This window comes from Uloborus diversus, chromosome 6 (genome assembly GCF_026930045.1).
Source record: "Uloborus diversus isolate 005 chromosome 6, Udiv.v.3.1, whole genome shotgun sequence".
Taxonomy (NCBI): Eukaryota; Metazoa; Arthropoda; class Arachnida; order Araneae; family Uloboridae; genus Uloborus; species Uloborus diversus.
In genome coordinates, this window is record NC_072736.1 from 123,500,112 (window position 1) to 123,520,333 (window position 20,222).

General features: G+C 31.4%; 1 protein-coding gene across 1 annotated transcript in view; it reads right to left on the reverse strand.

The window, feature by feature from the left end:
• LOC129224056 (ADP-ribosylhydrolase ARH3-like) overlaps positions 1-20,222 on the reverse strand; it is a 34,291-nt gene that overhangs the window by 6,438 nt on the left and 7,631 nt on the right. Inside the window, exons 3-4 of the mRNA XM_054858456.1 lie at positions 14,225-14,435; positions 1,768-1,941 (exon numbers count right to left, since the gene is read on the reverse strand). Of these exons, the coding sequence (XP_054714431.1) occupies positions 1,768-1,941; positions 14,225-14,435 (385 nt within the window). The remainder of the gene's footprint in view (positions 1-1,767; positions 1,942-14,224; positions 14,436-20,222) is intronic.

Here is a 20,222-nt window from a genome sequence, read left to right on the forward strand (position 1 = left end):
TCAGGGAATGTAGTGCTCAATAGTACTGATCAACCGTAAAAAAAAATTTGAAATTAGCATTTTTGTGAGAAAACAAAAGATTTTAACTTACTTTTCCTCAAAACACTGATGAAATAAAAATTTAAACGCTTCAAAATGTTGCATATATTTTTAAACAGAAAAGAAAATCTTTTAGATAGAACAACCCCCAGCAAAATTTGTAGTACCATTCTTGAGATAAAGAACTTTAAATATTTTGTCGAAAGGCGCAAGTGAGAAATAATGCCCCTGCTGCCATCTTTAGCAGCCTGTGTATCTCAGCTCAGGAATATTTTTTTTTTTTTGAACAAAACCAAAATATATTCTAATCTCACTTTTTTGTGTGTTTTCTAACATGTGTTACATTCAAAAAATTCTAAGACTATCAAGGTAACCCCCTGGTTGAATAGACATGGATTCTAACTATTTCACATCAATAAAAAATCTTAAGAGATAGAATATTTATGCAAAATTATAACTGATAAAAAAACGTGAATCTATCAACTATCATGCATAGAAATTCAGGGGGAAGGGGAGACTTCAAAACTTTATCAGCAAAAACTCGAATGTTAGAAACAAATTTTTTTTTTCTTTTTATAACCAAGCTAGTTTTTCATAGGTCTTTAGATCAGTGGGAAAAGAAATGTTTCACCCCCTCTCCAAATTTTCATATTGGCATGTCTGATGTAAGAATTCACATCAGTTGAGAGAATTAATTTTGAAAATTTGGGTAAGTGGATTTGGTCACTTATAAAACTTGCTATTGCCATTTTCTCTACCCAGTCACTCCTTTAATAAAAATTTCAAAATGTCTTAGAAAAGCTTTATAAAGCTTGTCTGAAACAGAAGCTTTCTATTCCTAGTCCTGGTTGACCTGCCATCTCTGGACAGCTGAACTTTACATCAGATTGACTGGGACAATTTGAAATTAAATGCCAGCTAATGCAGGGATTCACAACTGGTGGTCTGTAGATCAAAGGTGGTCCATGAGAACCTCGAAGGTGGTACGGGGAAGAGTGTGGCGACTACTTATAAAAAAGTAACTTTTTCCCATGAATAAATAAAAATAATGACTTTCATTGAATAAGATTAAGTAAACAAGTTTGTCCTAATGAATATCAGATATGCATTGTATAATCTATAATAATATGCATTGATATTTTGAACTTTATCAAACTAAACAGAATGAGATGGACAGTGACCAAGGGGTAGACCAAAAAAAGAGATGGATACTCTGTGTGGATATTGAATTTGATATCATTAAAATCAAAAACTGGAGGTCAACAGCAAAGAGGAGGACAGCATGGCGGAATCTCCTAAAGAAGGCCAAGGCCCACAACGGGCTGTCAAGTCATTTATGATGATGATTGTATAATCTAGAAAATAATTATTGAGAAAGAGTCACACAATCAAAATAATTTTTGCATTATGTAGAAAACAAGCTTTAAACAGCATCAGGACAAGTGAACATTTCATGGTTGTATCTGTGGACGTCACTCAGTATCACTAGCCAGTCTGACAATATCAATATTTGACTGTGCAGTTAACTATAATAGTTTCTTAATTAATAATAATAGTCTGTTTTTGAAAAATTATTGCACTTATTTAGAAACAATCAGATTTGTGTAATAATTTAATGAGTGGACTGTGGTTATTCACTCTTAGGCTGAGTGGCCTGTAGGGGGTTGGGAACTACTGATCTTATGACATGCTTTTTTTATTTATAGCTACAAGGTATCTAATAATCACCTTTGTTTCAAGGGCTTCCATTTTCTTCAGTAAACTATCTATGAAGCTCACAGGATCTAAATGCTGTGTTGCATCTAACCGCAACGCAGCATGAACAGCAAGACATTGTAGTATACCACCGTTGTAACCATGTTGATGAGCGTGAGTTATCAGGGAAATGTCTTTCGCAGATTTCTAAACAAAAATTATAAAAAGTATAACAAACCAAAAAAAATTTTCACTCAATAATGCATAGCACTATTTCTGCCTAAATGTTTAATAAACATCAAACTTTTACATCATTTCAGGAACATTTGGTAATTTAAATGTCCTTAAATACAGTTGACACTCTGTTTAACAACTTTCAAGGGACCACAAAAAACTGTCCTTAAACAGAATACTTTTAAATTACAGTGGAACATCCGGCACCGTGAAAAGTAGTCTTTAAATAGAGAAAATCGTTAAATAGAGCGTCGTTTAACAGAGAGCCAACTGTACACTGTGTTACTTCTACTTGTGCTCTCAAATATAGTTAAACTCAGTTAATACGAAATGCCAAAAATCACGAATTTGTTCGTATTAACCGTTATTCGTAACAACCATGAACAAGTAAAATGGGTAGAAAAAATGCATATGTAAATTTAAAACGGAAATTGCTTTGCAACTCATTTACAATGACTATCTTTTCACAAATGGTTAGGGCTTTTCTTTTTACGCTTGTCATCTTTAGCTTTTATTGGACTACCAAATAATGCAACATTCAGCTTATAAGAAATGTCAGACAGCCAGGCAGAATATATACAACAGAATTTTTTCTTGCACTTCTTATTTACAGCATGAAATAACGTGCTTTATTGATAGTGCAGGAGAGTCTAATAGAAGGGTCGCAAATAGTGGGGACAGTAGTTTTTATTGTGTAAAATTGTTTTAGCAATGATTGAAGAATCAATTCAAAGGGATAGTGGGAGGACAGGTGGTAATACTCAAATGAAAAGATAGACAGTTTGGTTTTATCCGTAGAGAGGAGATTCTCAACTCAATGGTTTTATCCCCAAGCACACTGCCCTGTCCAAACTTCAAAGGTAAACAGGTGTAATGAGCTTTAACTCTTTCAGAAAAGCAGAAGCCTTGGCTACCCACAATAGCTCAATGCAGCGGAGAATATTTTCCACCGCCTAGAGAGCTAACAAGTATGCATTTGGGGAGTTTGTTGAAGATTAAGAGGCAGGCAATATGAAAGACAGTTGGGAATAATGCCTGTGTCAACAGTAGTTTCACTTTCACTTAAAATTATCTGTGCCACCCGGAAAAGGTAGAATAGCAGACACTTCTTGATGACTACAAGAAAAGTAATGGAAGTTACTCGCAGAATTAAGGAATACATGGAGAGCATTCTAAAAGTGAAACAATTGCTGAAAAAGAAAATTGAAGTAATCAATCGAGATTTTTTTTCAGGAAGAGGTCACAAGTTTTGTTTGTCTTAACCGAAACTTTCATTTTGATCTATGTAATATCCGTGACATTTTTAATGTTATTAAATAGTAAACGAAGCTTAATTAACGAAGTGTTTGTTTTAGCCGCGACTTCGTATTAACTGTGGCCGTATTAACAGAGTTCAACTGTATATAAAAAAAGGAAATCACTTCAACAATTTTAGTATGCAAATTTTATGAAAGGAAATATCAAAGCTATATACTGCAAAGGCACTTATTTTTCGGAAAATAAAGATATCAGTGATTTTGGGAGCTGAAAATTTCGAGAAATTTTCATGAACAAAAAGAAATAATGAAAAAAAAAATGTTTACAAAATTTTCATTATATTAGGATGGATTGAAAAATAAGTGCTTTTACAGTAGACTACATGAATGGTTAACCGCAAATCATTAAATACCTCGAAATGCATAATTTCATTGTTGGATGTAGAAAGTTAATTTGAGCTTGCTGTTTTCTATACAGATTGTAGAATTTAAGTAAAACTCACCCTTACAATGACTCTGTCATTTTAACATAAGAATCAGTCTACGCTTGTTATAATGACCCCTGCTGTCCAAATGAAATTGGTTACTATAACGAGAGGTCATTATAACGTATTACTTGTTATTTAGTCATTTTTTTAAATACAGGAATAGTTTTTCAAAGTTATGCTTTGTCTCAAAAGAAAATCAACAAAACAATAAAATAGTTAGTACATTAAAAAAAATATTTTGCTAGTTTCTTTCTCATTTTGAATTTTATGGTGAAATACTATACACACATTTCATATATAACTTAAAACTAATACATTTAACAACAAAATACATTAGTTATTTTAAAAATTAGATAAATATTTTATTTTTTATTTAATTTTATTTTTACTTTTTTATTTATTTTTTTTATTTTTTTATTTTTGAGATTTTTTCAAAGCATATCTTTTTTACTACATAGATATTATAGAAGCTTTCCACTTTCTTGATTTCTTCCAAAAATATAGTTCATAATGCATGCGGCTTTTATCATTTTTCTTTCAACCTGTAACCTATACCAACCTGTTTTGATTTCATTTGAAATATTTTAAATTCAAAAACATAAAATATTTAAATATTAGTTCTCGAATAGTTAGTCCTCAGGATAACGAAAAAAAAGGAAAGAAATTTAATTTTGGACGTTATATTGGAATGAACGATTCAGTTTTGACGCTGTAATGGACGATAAAATAACATTGCATCTATGGAATAGGGAATGGGACTTCCTACATTGGTCACTATAATGGAAGGGTCGCAGTAATAGGGGGTTGTTTTAAAGAGCATTGACTGCATACATTTTCAGTTCAAAATTTAAACAGAAGCATTATATTCCACTCAATGCTTCTCACAAAAAAGACACATCAATAGAATGGTCATGGTGTCTACTTTGATTTACATTGCTGGACTCAGGGATAGCAATTTTCATTTTTATATTAAAATTCATTAAGTTATTCAAATATTGAATTAACAACATATTTTGGAGATATTTAATTGAACTCGAACCTGTGTAATGTTTGAATAAGCCAACCAAATAACCAGGACACAAACATGAAATCTTCTAATAGAGAACCGGTGAACCGTCTAACTGGTGAACCAGACATACCAGAAGGTGTTCTAATAGCTTCACCGGTCAATTGCCTGATCATACCCAGAGTAAGTGTACCTTGCGTCAGGATGTAACGATTAATTGGCAGTAATCTGCCACATTTTGGAAGCTAATCGTATGGAATTTTTTTAAAAATACTTTTTAACAATTTTGAAAATCTTAAGTATTTTTTGTACAAGAAACCAAGATGAATAAATTTTTTAACAATAAATGAATGTAATTTTCTGTAACAGTGCAGCATGAAAGTGTACTGCCTAAAATAAAGACAAACAATACAATATTTGCTGACATAACAAACTGAATGAAATATTAAACTAATCCTCACAGCTGATGCCCAAGCAACACTAATATTAAGAATTGAATTTGGGTACTTTTAAATTGTAACGCAAAAACATGAGTATTTCAGGAAACTATTTCTTGCTAGTTCATATATATTTCCTCCAGCATGTAAATGCTTCAAGTTTTTCTTTTCTTTTTTGTAAAAACAAAAACTGATGGGTGAAGTAATGTTAATTTTTAAATTCATTTTTTTTCCGTTTTAAATAAATATGCATAATTTCAATTTTGCAACACTCATCATAAGTCAATACTTTTCTCTATGTCCTACCTTTAGCTTGGTGCTTTAAGATTACCTTATAATTTTCATGAATAAAAGTCAAAGATTAAGTGATTACTAATAATGAAAAAAAAAGCTTTACTAAGCTAAAAGCAATACGTATTTAAGAAGCATTACTTCTAACGAGTGAATATAGGTAGACACACCTATTCTTTTGATTAGGGATGCACAGATTAATCGGCCACTTTGCCAATTATTCATAATCAGCCAAATTTTTCCAATTAATTGGCGGGGAAAAAAAACATTTTTCAAAATAAATTTTTTCAAGCGTACCTTCAACAAGAAACTATGATGAATACATTTATGAACAATAAAGCAACGTAATTTGCTGTAAACATTATTTTAAAACTTAATGTGACCAGATTTTTCAAGCTAAAAATCAGGACACATGATGGGGGGGGGGGGGGGGTAGAGTAGGTTTTTTTTTTCCACAGGCTTAATATTTTACGTAACAGAAAAATGCCAAGAAATAACTCAAATATACCAATAAAGAACTCAAGTTGAAAATAATTTAATAGTATTGATGTAAAGAATATTGCATCACACAACAAATTTATTAATCAAAATTATTATTTTCAGTTGTACTTGCTGTTAGAAGCAATTTTAAGAAGCAAATTCTTGTTGCCTTTCAGAAAATCAAGGAATTCCTTGCATGAATAAGAAAAGTTAATTTTAGTTAAAAGAAGACTTTTTAAAAGTGGCAATTGATAATTGCGTTTTTTCATAACATTTTACATGGCGTTCTTACGTTTACTGACAGAAAAAAATCGAAAAAACGTTTAAAAAATTTAGATTGCATGTTATATTTCTTGTGTGACGAAATTCAAACAGAAAAAGCGGGACTTTTTCGACAAAGCGGAACACTTTGGCGGGACATTTCCGCAGCGGGACAGTAAGACAAAAAGCGGGACGTCTGGTCACATTATTAAAACTGCAATACGAAAGTGTACTGAATAAAAATAGTTTATAAAGCATGTAAAACTGAATGAAATATTAAAGAATAATTCTCACAGCTGAAATTCAGATGACACTACAAAGTAATTAAGTTGCAGGACTTTTAAATTGGAATGCAAAAAATATTTATCCCCCTCATCTTTTGAAGGACAGAAATATAACAGAAATAAACAAATGTGTTTTCGATCGCACTGGAACCTTCCCTTAACCTTCTCCAACAAAAAAGAAAAAACTCCTAAATGCTTTTACTTTATTTTTTAAAGGAAATAAGGATCATTTCCTAAAGTTTACGAAGATACCCTAACCCCAGCTTTTTGTGATTCAACTTGATTTTTTTTTTTTCAGTTATTTTGTTCCAGGAGACTATGCATATGATTGCATCATACAACAAACAATTTAAATTAAATTTTTGATTCAAAAAAAGAAAAAAAAAAAGAATAAATAGATATTATTTAATGTAAAAAAATAGATGTGTACACACTTTACTATTTTTTTACGGTGGTTATTTTTAATTTTTATTTTGGACAAATATGCACATATATACAATCTTGCATCATGTTTCATGAGTTCATACTTTTCCCCTTTAAAATAGTGCTTTTAGATAACCTTCTATTTTTAATAATAAATAAAAACTTTGATTAAATGGCTACTAACAATTTAATAACGATTTTAAACTAAAAAAAGGTTCCTAAATTTGCCTCCTGACCACAGGCTACCCCTAATATTTATTATTAGGAAAGAGGAGAAAAATAAATCTACTACTAAGTTGAAACTAAAAAAGAAAAAAAGTGATGGAAGAATTGGAGGCATTAAAAATAATCATTATGATCATTAATTGGCCAGAGCTATAGTGCCTAGAAAGAGTAGTGTGCCGACCGGCGCTTTTCTGCCCGCGATTCTTGAAGACAAATTGTATGAAAACCGCTAGAGGGCAGTACAGTCGAGGTGCACGTTCAATTTCGCGGTGTTTACACATGGGATTTTGTTACAATTTAGTTCCGCCTTTCTCTTTCTTACCTTTATTTCGTGAATATTTCATGAAACAGCGTTTAATGCTTTTAATGGAGGCATCAAAGTTGAACATTAGAAGAAATAAAGCTTTATCTTGTCTCATACCAGGGTTCAAAAGTGGATACAAAACATTCAAGGAAAAAGTTACGCTTTTTAAAGCTCCAGCAGATGAAGAAAAACTAAAGTGGAATTCGTTAATTCCCAGGTTAGATAAAGTTTTTGATAAATATTGCACAATTTGTTCTCTGCATTTCGAAAAACATTTTATTGAAACACATTTTAAGCATATTATAAATGGTGAGGAAGTTTTGATTCCTCGGGGAAAACCTTTTTTGAAAGATGAGGCAATTCCGACAATTTTCCCAAATCTGCCAACATACTTTACTAAAAAATTACCAAAGAAAAGGTCCATCAGGAATTATGCAGTTAAAAAAATGTTCTCTGTTTGAAAAAAATAAAACTTGATCTTTCCGCAGATGAAACTGAAATAACCACATATAAATCTATTATAAATGTAATTGTTCATATTAATTTGCCTAACAAATATTGGGTTTGTATGAAATTTTAAAGATCTCCAAATATTGTAGTTTTCGTATATAAAATTATGTGGAAAATAATATTGACAATAAAAAGATCATTATTGAAGTAGACACAAAGACAAGGATGTTTTCAAAACAAAATTTTATCACAATTGACTCTGAAAATTTGATACTTATATTTTAAAGCAAATGTATTATCAATCGAGATGGCTAAGGGCGCAGTTTGTTGTTATTTTTAATGCCACTTGGGAGACTCAAGCCCCATTCATGTAGCCACCATGAGTTTAAAGCAGAAAGGAGCGACTCCTGAGTCAATGAGGCCCCTAAATGAGAAAGAGCCCGACTTGGGCATGGTACATGGTAGCGCCACCTCTACAGTTTATAGGTCTGCAGAATAGGTTGGAAATCTCCAGCAACGCTACGCCTGGTTACTGTTAGCGACCGACCATAAGACTTTCGGACAAACAGAATCAACAACAGGGTGGCGACAGGAACTGTGAAAAAAAGTTCCCTGACTTTTCCCTGATTAAGTTCAGAAAATTTCCCTGATTTACGTTACCAATGATAATGGTTGTCTTTCTTTGCTGTACTTGAAATCCATTGTATGTTTGTATTAAATGCAGTATTTCAAACGTTTTAAGTTGTGTAAAGTTGTTGAACTAAAGATATATTTTAAAAAGATGCCACTTTTTTAATAAAATGGTTTAAAAAAACATATCAAGTCAATTTTTTGGGGGGGGGGGGGGGGAACCTACACAACAGTATATTAAATTTTTCTACATGGAAAGATTATAGAAAATTAAAAGAAAAAAACTTTACTTTCAGAAACCACTTAGCATAAGAATTTAAGGAAACTATTAAAATTACTCTTAAAAACATATGTGTTTTTATGATAGAACTAAAAAGTCGTTGAAATAATTTTGAACTAAGTTTTCAAACAGTATAATAATTGTTGCCAGAATAACAAGTAATAGTGAAAGAATAGAAGTAATGTAGTTATTCTTAGATAACTAATTGACATATTTATGCAAAACAGATGAAACCATTTGACATGCATTCATAGGGAGCTTTTCTCTAATCAAGAACATAAGTTTTAATGAATGAATACAGCATTTTAACAATAAAAAATAAAGATATTTACTTAAGTACACACGTTAACTCTATTTCAAATGATTTCAGTATGTAACGAAAAAAAATCTTAGATTGCTTTGTAACAAACAACTTTGAAATGCAAGGGAAAAAAAGAAAAAAAAATCAATTAGTTAATTTTAAAATACAGTCGGACCTCCATATATTGAACTTCCACATATCAAAATTTTCTATATATCGAAATCCCAGCAAATTTCTATGTTCATTACACAGAAAAAATGTTTCTATATATCGAAAAAGTCTCTATATATCGAAATTTTTTGCGAGACATTCGTAGGTTTTTTTCCACTTTAGACTGTATGTCTCATGAAAAATGAAGGTTAGCGGAGAAAACTATGATCACTAAAGGTTGCTACGAAATTCATAAGGAATAGGGGGTTCAAGGGTGTGTAGATAGGGTCGTTGTTCCGTTCTGGAGTTCTTACATTCCCTCAAGTTTATTTCAAATCTTAGTTGCAACCAGTAACACTAAAATCAGTGTCAAGTTATCCCTTTTGTCTGTTGATTATCATTCCTAGTATTTTTAGCTTCAGTAAAAATCATTCAAGTTAAGTAGATTGATTTTTTACTTTTCTCTCGATTACATTGTTAACACGAAAATCCCCTAATGTGGCGGTTCAAGTTGAATTTCCGAAGAATGAATGTGTATGAAGGAGCAAAAATGTAATTTCTGTTAAATTTTTAATTACCATTAACTTTCATTTAATCCGATGCTCGTTCAAATTAGAAGTTGGGTTTCATGCACGAAAATTAGTTTTAATTTTAATGTTTTAGGATATTTTTATGATAAAATAAGATTGTGTTTCTATATATCGAAATTTCTATATATCGAATTTTTTTCCGGCAATTTGCTACTTCGATATATGGAGGTTCGACTGTATATAAAAGAAAAATGCAATTTGGTTATAAAATTAAAGAATCACTTAAGTCTGAAGAAAAGAAAACCTATATAATCTGCAGTGAAAACAAATAGTATAACGGCAAAAAAACAAAGTTTTTTTTAATTGAAAGTTCAATTTTAGTAATTAAATTAAAAACGCGAAGAAGTAATAACTTTTAAGCTTTTATAGTATTAATTCAAAAACCAAAGATTTCTTCTTGAAATCGCGATTACGCTAATTACTTTCGAGACAATGGAATAAAGGAAAGGAGCTAAGGCATTAATGAAAACTTCCTCTTTGATTGTATGGTTGTTTATTTTACGTAGCATTGAAAGCGTAAAAGGAAATTTCAATCTAGGTAAAATAAACAACCTAACAGACACAGAAGCAATCTTAGGAAGTTCATCCTGTGGTTAATAAGTAAGATTCAATAAGATGCACAAATATGCGGCAGTGTATAATCGCACCTTATTAATTTTACTTTTTTTTTTGAACAGATAATTGGCGGAAAATGCGTAGGGAATTAGAGTAGTTAATTTTGTAAAGCAAAAAAAAATTTTTTTTCTTCATTAAATCAATTTTCCCTGATTTTTTGTTACTTTTTCAAAATTCCCTGATATTTCCCTGACTTTTCCCTGATTAATAAAGTTCCCTGACTTTTCCCTGATCTCCCTGATTTCCCTGATCTGTCGCCACCCTGAACAAGCATGTAAGTTATTATTTAAAAAAAAGTTTTTTTTCTTGAATTTCAGCCTTTTAAAATCCTGTACAAAATTGATAATTATTATTGTTATCGTCCCCCGTTATCGAGATAAAAAGTATTCTCCCAAAATTTTAAGGAAAGTGGCAAATTTAAACACTTGGCGAGGGATTGAAGGTACCAATTTCTCACAGACGATTTCCTCGTCTGCATGTGGCAGGACATCCATATCTACAGAGCGTGAGAAAAATGTCTGTACTCATCGAAACTCGCTAAATTTGGAACAATGAGACTCGCTTTTCTTAAAATGCCCATAGGCTTTAAAATCTCATATATCGACAACGGGAAAATATTTTTTGCGTCCAAAAACATGTATCACAATGTTCTTTTGATCGCTACTTATTTAGATTTTTTAATTGTAACATTGCCATGTTGTTTCCTGATTAAGGGTAGGGAGATTCAGAAGCTGCGCTTCCTCTTAAAAGAACATTTTAAAGCTATCATAAGCAATATTAGACAAAGGAGAGGGACGAGGAGGTTCCCCATTTGTTTTTAGTATTTAAGGATACATTTCTTTCGCTATTTTACATATGAGATAAAAGATAAAAATACATAAATACTTTTTTTTGACAGTGATAATGTCAGATTCAAAAACTACTTCTATTTCGATAATTATCGACAACAAAACCATTTGCTGACAGGTTCTAAAGAACGTTGTAAAAATAAGCAAACTAGCAGTTTGCCGTTGATGAGTATTACCAAAAATTCAACAAATAATCAAGCCAGTCGTTTGCCAATTGCAGTTATTTGCAAATTAGTATGTAGTTATATATGTGATCGGTGCAAGTGGCCCTATTATTTTTTTAAATGTAAGGAAAGTCCTTGAAAATTTAAAAAAAAAACAACAGGTTGGAGTCGGTAGGTTTTCAAGCGACTCCGACTCTTCGACTCAGACTGAGAAGCCCTGATAATTTTAATTAGCTTCAAGAATTTAGAAGCAGTTTTATTTTGAAACTAGCGGTACCTGCACGACTTTGCCCGGAGGAGAAAATTAAAAGGTCATTTGATTAGCCTGTATATTTACAAATAATAGATGATGAATTTCTCGCCAATTGGCTATGTTCATTCACTCTTCCCATGTTACGATTCCACGTCATGATAATTTCGTAATTTACTCGTCCATCTTATGATAATTTTGCTTTGGAAACTGTTCTTAAAATTGAAATAAAATAAGAACAAATCGAATTTTTAAAAAATGGCTTCAAGGTGCACACCCCCATGCTACAAACTAACTTTGTACTAAATTTCATGAAAATCGGCCGAACGGTATAGGCGCTGTGCGCGTTACAGAGATCCAGACAGAAATCTGGACAGAAATCTAGACAGAGAGACTTTCAGCTTTATTATTAGTAGAGAAATAAGAGACGCACAGTTATTGAATACTTAGGGGCCATTCATTAATTACGTAAGGATGATTTTGGCAATTTTTGACCCCCCCTGCCCCCATGTAAGGGTACGTAAGATTTTCACCCCCCCCCTTCTTACGTAAGATTTCATTTCGTTTTTCAATATGATAAAATAACAAATCTTGGAATCGTTACATCACTGGAATCGTTATTAAATTCACATTATTAAATTAAACCTTTTGCATAAAGAAATAGTTACTGAAAAATTAGAATCTAAACTGAATGTTTTTCGACATTTTTTTTTTGTTTTGATGTCATGTTAATTACAAATAAAACATACCTTACACAATGCGACTCTTTTATTATATTTTACACTATAAATTCTTTGTAAAACAAATAAAAAAACATCTTACTCAAACACGTTTCTTACTTTCCAGATGCAAATGGAACATAATCTCTGCCAAATCACTTGACCGCACAATTTCTAATGTGAAATACCGACTTGGAAAATATTATGTAAGAATGAGTTTGACCCCCCCCCCCCAAGTAAGGGTACGTAGAGGCTTTTCCAACCCCCCTCCCCCTCGAGACCCTTACGTATTTAATGAATGGCCCCTTATAGTCTACTATTTTCATTGAAGATAAATTAGCAAAAGGTAATTTTGTATGCTTCAAAAAATAAATGAACACCCATGTAACAATTAGCACTTATAACAGAATTTGTCTTTTGCGCAGAAATAAGTTCAATCCGAAAAACGGGGCTTTTAAACTGTGAAATCAACATGCAATCGCCGATTTAAAACGAGTCTGATTGAGGAGCATAACGTACTCCTTGAGCGCAGTGCCATCTGGCTTTTCCTCAGATCTTATCTCATTTTTTCCCCGTCGATCGGCACACTACTCTTTCTAGGCACTATACCAGAGCCGATTATCAACAGCCGATTAATCGGTAACCGGCCAACTTGCTTATTGTGCATCCCAACTTTTGCGTTGGTAAAAATGCATCCTTTATTTACTAGGCGTACAAAGTATGGGCCCAAATCAGTTTTTTCCCCCATTAAATTAATTTGTTATTTGCATTATTTGCACCCTTAAAGCAGAAGCATCTCTTCCTCATTAAAACAATATATTATAACAAAAAGCAATGAAATGTACGAATGAAACTAATTTTTATTGATCATAAAGATTCTTGAAGAAATGCGTTTGATAAAGCCCACCCCGAAACAAAAGTCTGGTTACCACTATGCTTTCAATTAATTATATATTTTTTTATAGAATATCAAGCTTTTAATTGTTGTTAACATTACTAATTGGTTATTTATTCATTGCGCTGTGCACACTTTCTTTAAAAAATGGCTACTAAAAGTACAAAAGTGGCTACCATTTTTTGTGACTTAAATAGCCAGTAGCTACTATTCAGAACCCCTAGTCTAGAGCTTTAATGTACACTCAAACCAGTTTCTGTGCGGTCTTTTTTTGTGCAGATTTTTTTTTTTTTTTTTTGCGGTATATGAAAATTTCAATCAAATTCGGACTCGGTTGACTAACTTATCTTAAAACCAGTGTTTAATAGGACAATTTTGAGCGAATTTTTTTTTTACATTTTTTTATGCAGTCCCAATCTACTGCACTACTGGTTTGAGTGTACACAAGTATTCAAAATCATTGGTGGTCCAGTGGTCCGAGACCAGTGAAAATTGCTTCGACCATCATGAAATATAATTCAGTAGTGCGTAATACCAGTGGTCGATTGGCTTCAATTAAGAAATTAATTTTCATTTTCAAAGTTTTATTTTTGCACTTAGGTACTTTGTTTGAACAAACTTTGGTAAATGTTTCTCATATGATTTTTAAATTAAAGCAAATTAGCTATATTATGACAATTTTCGGGAAAAAATAAGATCCAAATTTAAAAAATAATAATAATTCTAAATTTGTGTGGAAATATATTTTAAGTTAATTACATGTTGTGTAAAGTAGACTAGTCATTCTGTAGACAGACCAGTATATATTCATGATTACTTGTCTGCAGGAACAAATAATTTTTCTAAGGATTTCTAATGCTATATTATACACACACACACACACAAAAATAATTACACATCAATGCATACAATAACGTAGTTATCATCAGCATCATGAGCAAATAAAGCCAGAGGAGCAATTCTCATTGGTGCACCATTTCCATAGGAGCCAGATCCATCAAACTGCAATTTTGCGGGTTGGAAAACATCACAGAATTCTGTTTCTTTCAAAGCTTTAAAAATGTCCATGACATGATGTCCATACCCTCGATTAGGTTGTTCAAAGAATTCATTGGTAAATCTGTTTAAAATGAAATTGTTATCAGTAATTCATAATAAAAATTGTGCAAATATAAGACAGCAACATTAAGCTCAGAATTTCATTATTCACTCAAACAATTTAAATTTTAGTCATCCTAGGTAGGGGATGAACTTGCTAACCTCTTAAAATATTATTCTTTTCTACTAATTTGATATTGGGTAATATTTACTGCTCCCGTGATAAAAATTTAAAAGAAGTCCATTAAATAAAAAAATTGACGCCCCTTGTGATGTGAAATGATCATTTTTCTTTAATTAAAATGTGTACACACCTTTTCAAAAAACCTATTAAAGTTTCTTTGGAATTTAAAACGTATTTGCCAAAACATTAAATTAGATTTTCAGGTCGCTTTAAAACAGGGTTGGGTTTTGGACTGTCCAAAACTGGTTAAGGACAGGACAGGTGGTTTTTACCGTCCAAAACTGTCCAAAAGTGTCCGAAACTGTCCAAAACTATGCTAAAGCTTAACCGGTGTAATCTTTTCAATTCGTATTTACTTCAATGTTCGTAATGCATAAATATAGATATTAATGAGGTTTAGTTATATATATATATACTAGAGGACCCGACAGAGACGCTGTTCTGTTCAAATTTTGTCAATTGAAAAGTTGAAAATTTTCAATAAACTATCAAGTGTTTCAGCCGTTTTGTTGAAAAAAATAAATAAATAGAAAATGTTTTTAGCTGCTTGGTGTCAGAGTGTGTATATTTATTACAACTTGATTTATTTAGTGCCCACTGTGCAGTTGTTTCATCAGCTATTTTTTCTCGCGTACTTCAAAGATCTTCAGAGATTGTATGGTTTGTTCCTTTAGCCATACTCAAAGGATAAAAATCATCCTCAGATATTAAGTATATTAAGTATAGAAAAAGAACTTTCCCATCTAGTAAAAATGGGAAATCTCACTGCAACGTCCCCCATATGAAAAAGAATAAACTATCAAATGGATATCGTTTAAAAAATGATAAATGTAAAAAGAGTTCCCTGAATAAGCAAAAATCACTCCTGTCGTCCCTCCCGATGTAAAAGATGTAAAATAAACACTTTCTTCAATTAAAAAGACTAAACACTCTTTAAAAATCAAAAACAATTCTTTGCAATTTAAAATATTTCATCAAATGAACAAAAGATACAATAAATTACATTAACAGTAGTAAACAAATAATCACGCAACTGTATTGTTATGGCCAAGGTCACCAAGCCACCAAGTTCCTGTAATCCAGCCTATCAGTGAGCGAAGCGAACTCATATCGATTAGCGGTCCCATCTTTTGAACGAAAACTTCATATATTTGCCTAATTTGTTCTTTCCACCAAAGATAAAAAATCTTCCACTGTACTGATCTTGTGTTTACAGAACTACCCTGTTACAATTTATCTGGACGAAAAAAAATGTATTTCGTCTTCAAATTCCGCAATCTTTTCCTTTAATAATGTACTGATTAGTTTGATAATCCTTAAAGTATTTTTAGCATTGGTGCCAAAACTCAGATGAATTTGAACCGATAAACAAATGTTGTTATGTACGGTACTATCCCATCATTTGGTTAGGAAAACCTAAAGCACCGACCCGGTCACATGGTTTAACTACGACAAAAAATACGCGTTTTGTGTGAACCTAGTGAAAGAAATCCGATTTCTTCCATTACTTTACTTTAAAATACATCACTGGACCTAAAATCATTGCTTTCAAGAAATGAAGGCTCCTCTCTCTCCCTCTCTACGCTTTATCTATTCTCAATTGACGTGTCACAGTAGGAAATTTCATTACAAAAAGCAGAGCTGGCTTTCTTATTGTCCTTTGGCAACTGGTTAAATATTTATTTCAATTCTCGCTCAACAATAGGTTAAAATAAATATTAATCACTTGGGAGATGTGACCATCCAATGTTTAAATTAATTAATTAATTAACAAAAACGTTTCCGATTCAATCCATCTCGCTTTGAAACCATGCTTGCCAACTCTTAATTACACACAAAAATTTGATCAAAATCGGTCCAACCGTTTAAAAGACTTATGGTGACAAACGTCCGCACAGAAGATTTTTATATATTAAGATATATATATATATATATATATATATATATATATATATATATATATATATATATATATATATATATATATAAGATTAAGCAAACAGAATTACAAATATTAAACAAATTATAAATAACAAATGATGATAAAAAGGAAAAATGCAAACAGCTATTAAGTAGGAATAGAAAAAGAGTGAATCCAGAGCTCATCAGCCGTGGAGGATTCATTAATCATGGTCAAAAGACCAAAATTTTAACTATAAACTAGAAGAGAATGTTTAAACTCCAGTACATGTAATATAGAGTAACAATGGGCAAACGCACCACTTGCTAAACTAAAAACAATAAACTAGAGCTCAAACCTAAAACTAAAAGCAGGGGGTTTCGCCTTGACTAATTAGGAAAACAAGTTCTCTTCTAGTTTATAGTTAAAATTTTGGTCTTTTGACCATAATTAATGAATCCTCTACGGCTGATGAGCTCTGGATTCACTCTTTTTCTATTCCTACTTAATAGCTGTTTTTTTCCTTTTTATCATCATTTGTTATTTATTATTTGTTTAATATTTGTAATTCAGTTTGCTTAATTTTATATTTACTTGGCTTTTTAGTTTTGCTGCGTTGCGCATCTATGGGCTCTTGGTGTGGTCTTTTCAATATTTTTCACTTTTATTAATATTATTATATATATATATGTATACATATATATATATATATATATATATATATATATATATATATATATATATATATATATATATATATATATATATATATATAATGAGCATTTGATAATATTTTTCTCCAAAAGGTTCATTTAAAAAATATTTTACTTAAAAAAATTGCCAAGAAATATTACATAAAAACTTCCTTATGTAACTGTTGGTAGAGTTATGAAAGGAAATTCACAACACTATCAAAACAACTAATTTCACTCCCATTTATAGTTCAAAGGAATGTTTTATTAAATGTGCAATATTATTTAGGTGGGAAAAAAAAACTTAATTTTGTTAATGGTTTTTACAAATAAGTTTTACATGATGTTTTAATGAAAATTATTTTCTAAATCATAGATCAAAGAACAAAACAAGAAATTGATAATTGAACACTCATGTTATAAAACTTGGGGTATTCTTCTTTTAGTTCATATTTTAATATAATTTTTAATATAATACATTCTGTAACCATAAAAAATTGTAATTTATCGCTCTTAAGTCAATTATTGCTCTATATTTTGAACACATTCTTTTGCACACATGCATAAATGTTGAAAAATTTGGTTTATGAAAAAAAAAAACTCCTATATACAAATTGAAATTTTTAATGAAGAATTTAATTTTTATGTAACTAGATTAAAATCAGCTGCATAAATAAGTAACATATGTATTTATATTTGAATGTTTCCTTTGAATAAATATATTAAATAGTCAAAAAATAATTTTGACACATTTTCTTCCGTTTTTGATACTTTCTCATAAAATATAGTTTCTCAAGAAGTAGTTTTGGACACTTTTGGACACAAGAAATTTTAATGGGATGGTAAAACACTTGCCAATCCTGCTTTCATTTTCATAGCACATGCATAAACATAGGGAAATTCAGTTACTAATATCAAAAAAAAACAAAAAAACAAATAAACTCATGCATACAAATTGAAATTTTAATCAAAAGTTCAACTTCTATGTAACTAGATTAAAATCAGCTCCAAAAATAAATTCACTGTTCTCAATGAATAAATGTTCAATATAAAGCATTACTGTGACACATTTTATTCTGTTTTTGAATTTTTCTCACAGAATACAATTTTTCAAAAATATAGTTTTGGACAGGACTGTATAAACCAGGGTTTTTACTGTGGTTTTGACCATAATGTCAAAACTTTGCTAACCCTGCTTTAAAACTCTTTGGCAAGTGAAGCAGTTTTTTCTGCAATTTTAAATGTTTTGCCAAATAAGCAAAAAAGACATCAAATAGTATCTTACAGATCCGCAACTCTACTGTTTATTGCCAGACTCGCCCAGTAACCATGCTACCCTAACTCAGTTGTCAGCATGCGAGGGAACTTCGATTAATTAGCTATCCCATCCGTCTAAGGGGCCGTCCATTAATCACGTGAGGCTCGAAAGGGGGGGAGGGGAAGGGGGCCCAGAAAAAATCACAAAAGGTCACATAGGGGGAGGGAGGGTTGTAGTAATGTATCACGTGTATTTATTTTTTCGACAAACGCGCAACACTCAACCGAAAAGCGGCTTGTAGTGTGCGACTTTGATTCGACGCGGCCCTGTTGCCAAACGAGCCAAGTGAAGTTCTCGATTACAAGCTGCGACAACCTTCCGTGTGCCTGCCTGACTCCATTATTCTGTTCTTGAAGAATTAAGTACTGTGCCTACAACTACAACTGAAGATGCTTATCCAGTTGTTGGCACGGAAGAAAGTCTTGGTAATCTGTGGTCCAAGGATACTATACTTTAATTTTTTTTTTTGCATACCTTTCTTTATTATACTAGTCTTTGTTGATATTATTGTAGTCTTTCATTATTAGATCATACTTTTACCTGTATTTTATAAATATTTAAAAAGAACAATAAGATTTTCCGTAGGTACTAAAAATACACGTGATATAGGGGGGGGGGGGGGGATGGTTGGTCTTCAACCTCACCATGTATCACCAAGGGGGAAGGAGGGCTAAAAAATGCAAAAAAAAAAAATCACATGCTTAATGGACAGCGTTAGAAAAAAAAGAAAAAAATTATGTTTCATTCGGTTCAACAAATCAAAAGTTTCTTTAGAATTTAAAACAATTTGCCAAAACATTGGAATATATTTTCAGTTGCTTTAAAACAATTATCCTAAAATGGATTGCTTAGTGCCTAGCGGGCCAAGTGACCACACTAACGGAACCCAGTCCTTCTGCGAGTGAAGCGGATGTTTTTTCTTTGGCAATAATAAATGCTTCGTCAAACACACAAAAAAAGTATAAAATCACATTAACAATAGCTTTGAAATGTAAATGATCCCGCAAATCTATTGTTTATCGCCAAACTCACCAATGCACTACTAAAGTAACCCACCCAATCAGCGAGCAAAGTGAACTCCGGCCGATAAGCGATTCAATCTTTCTAACAAAAACGTTTAAACAAACATTACCCAGCAGAAAAACAACGTATCATTATTAAACACGGTACATCTCGGACAAAAAGAAAATCCTGAACCCCATATGAAAAATAATTTATCTATATTATTTTTCATAAAGCTATCATTTGAGAAAAACCCTCTAGAATATGAAAAAAAATCACCCTCCCCCTTCTGATGTCAAACAATCAATAATCACATTCTTTGATTAAAATGCATAAAAACCCTTTGAAACCCTAAATTCAATACTTTGTAATTTGAAATATTTTGCCAAATAAACAAAAAATACATTTGAGGAACTATTTTACACTTACAGGGTCATTCTCCGGAAAACGTAACTTTTGAACGCAAATATTATTCAATTTTGAAAACTTTTGTTTTCTTTTTTTTTCGTTTTTACATGAAAGTGTTACCTACTAGAAGTAACCATAAACAATGGTCCAGCTAAGTTCCTATTATTTTACACATAAATAAAAAATAATAATAAAATGTCTAGTTCATAGAAATTAAAAAAAAAGAAAAAAACTTTTAATGTTTGAAAGTAAAGGCCAATTTAATATCAAAGTAGTAATTTTATTAATTGGTACAAACAACAAGC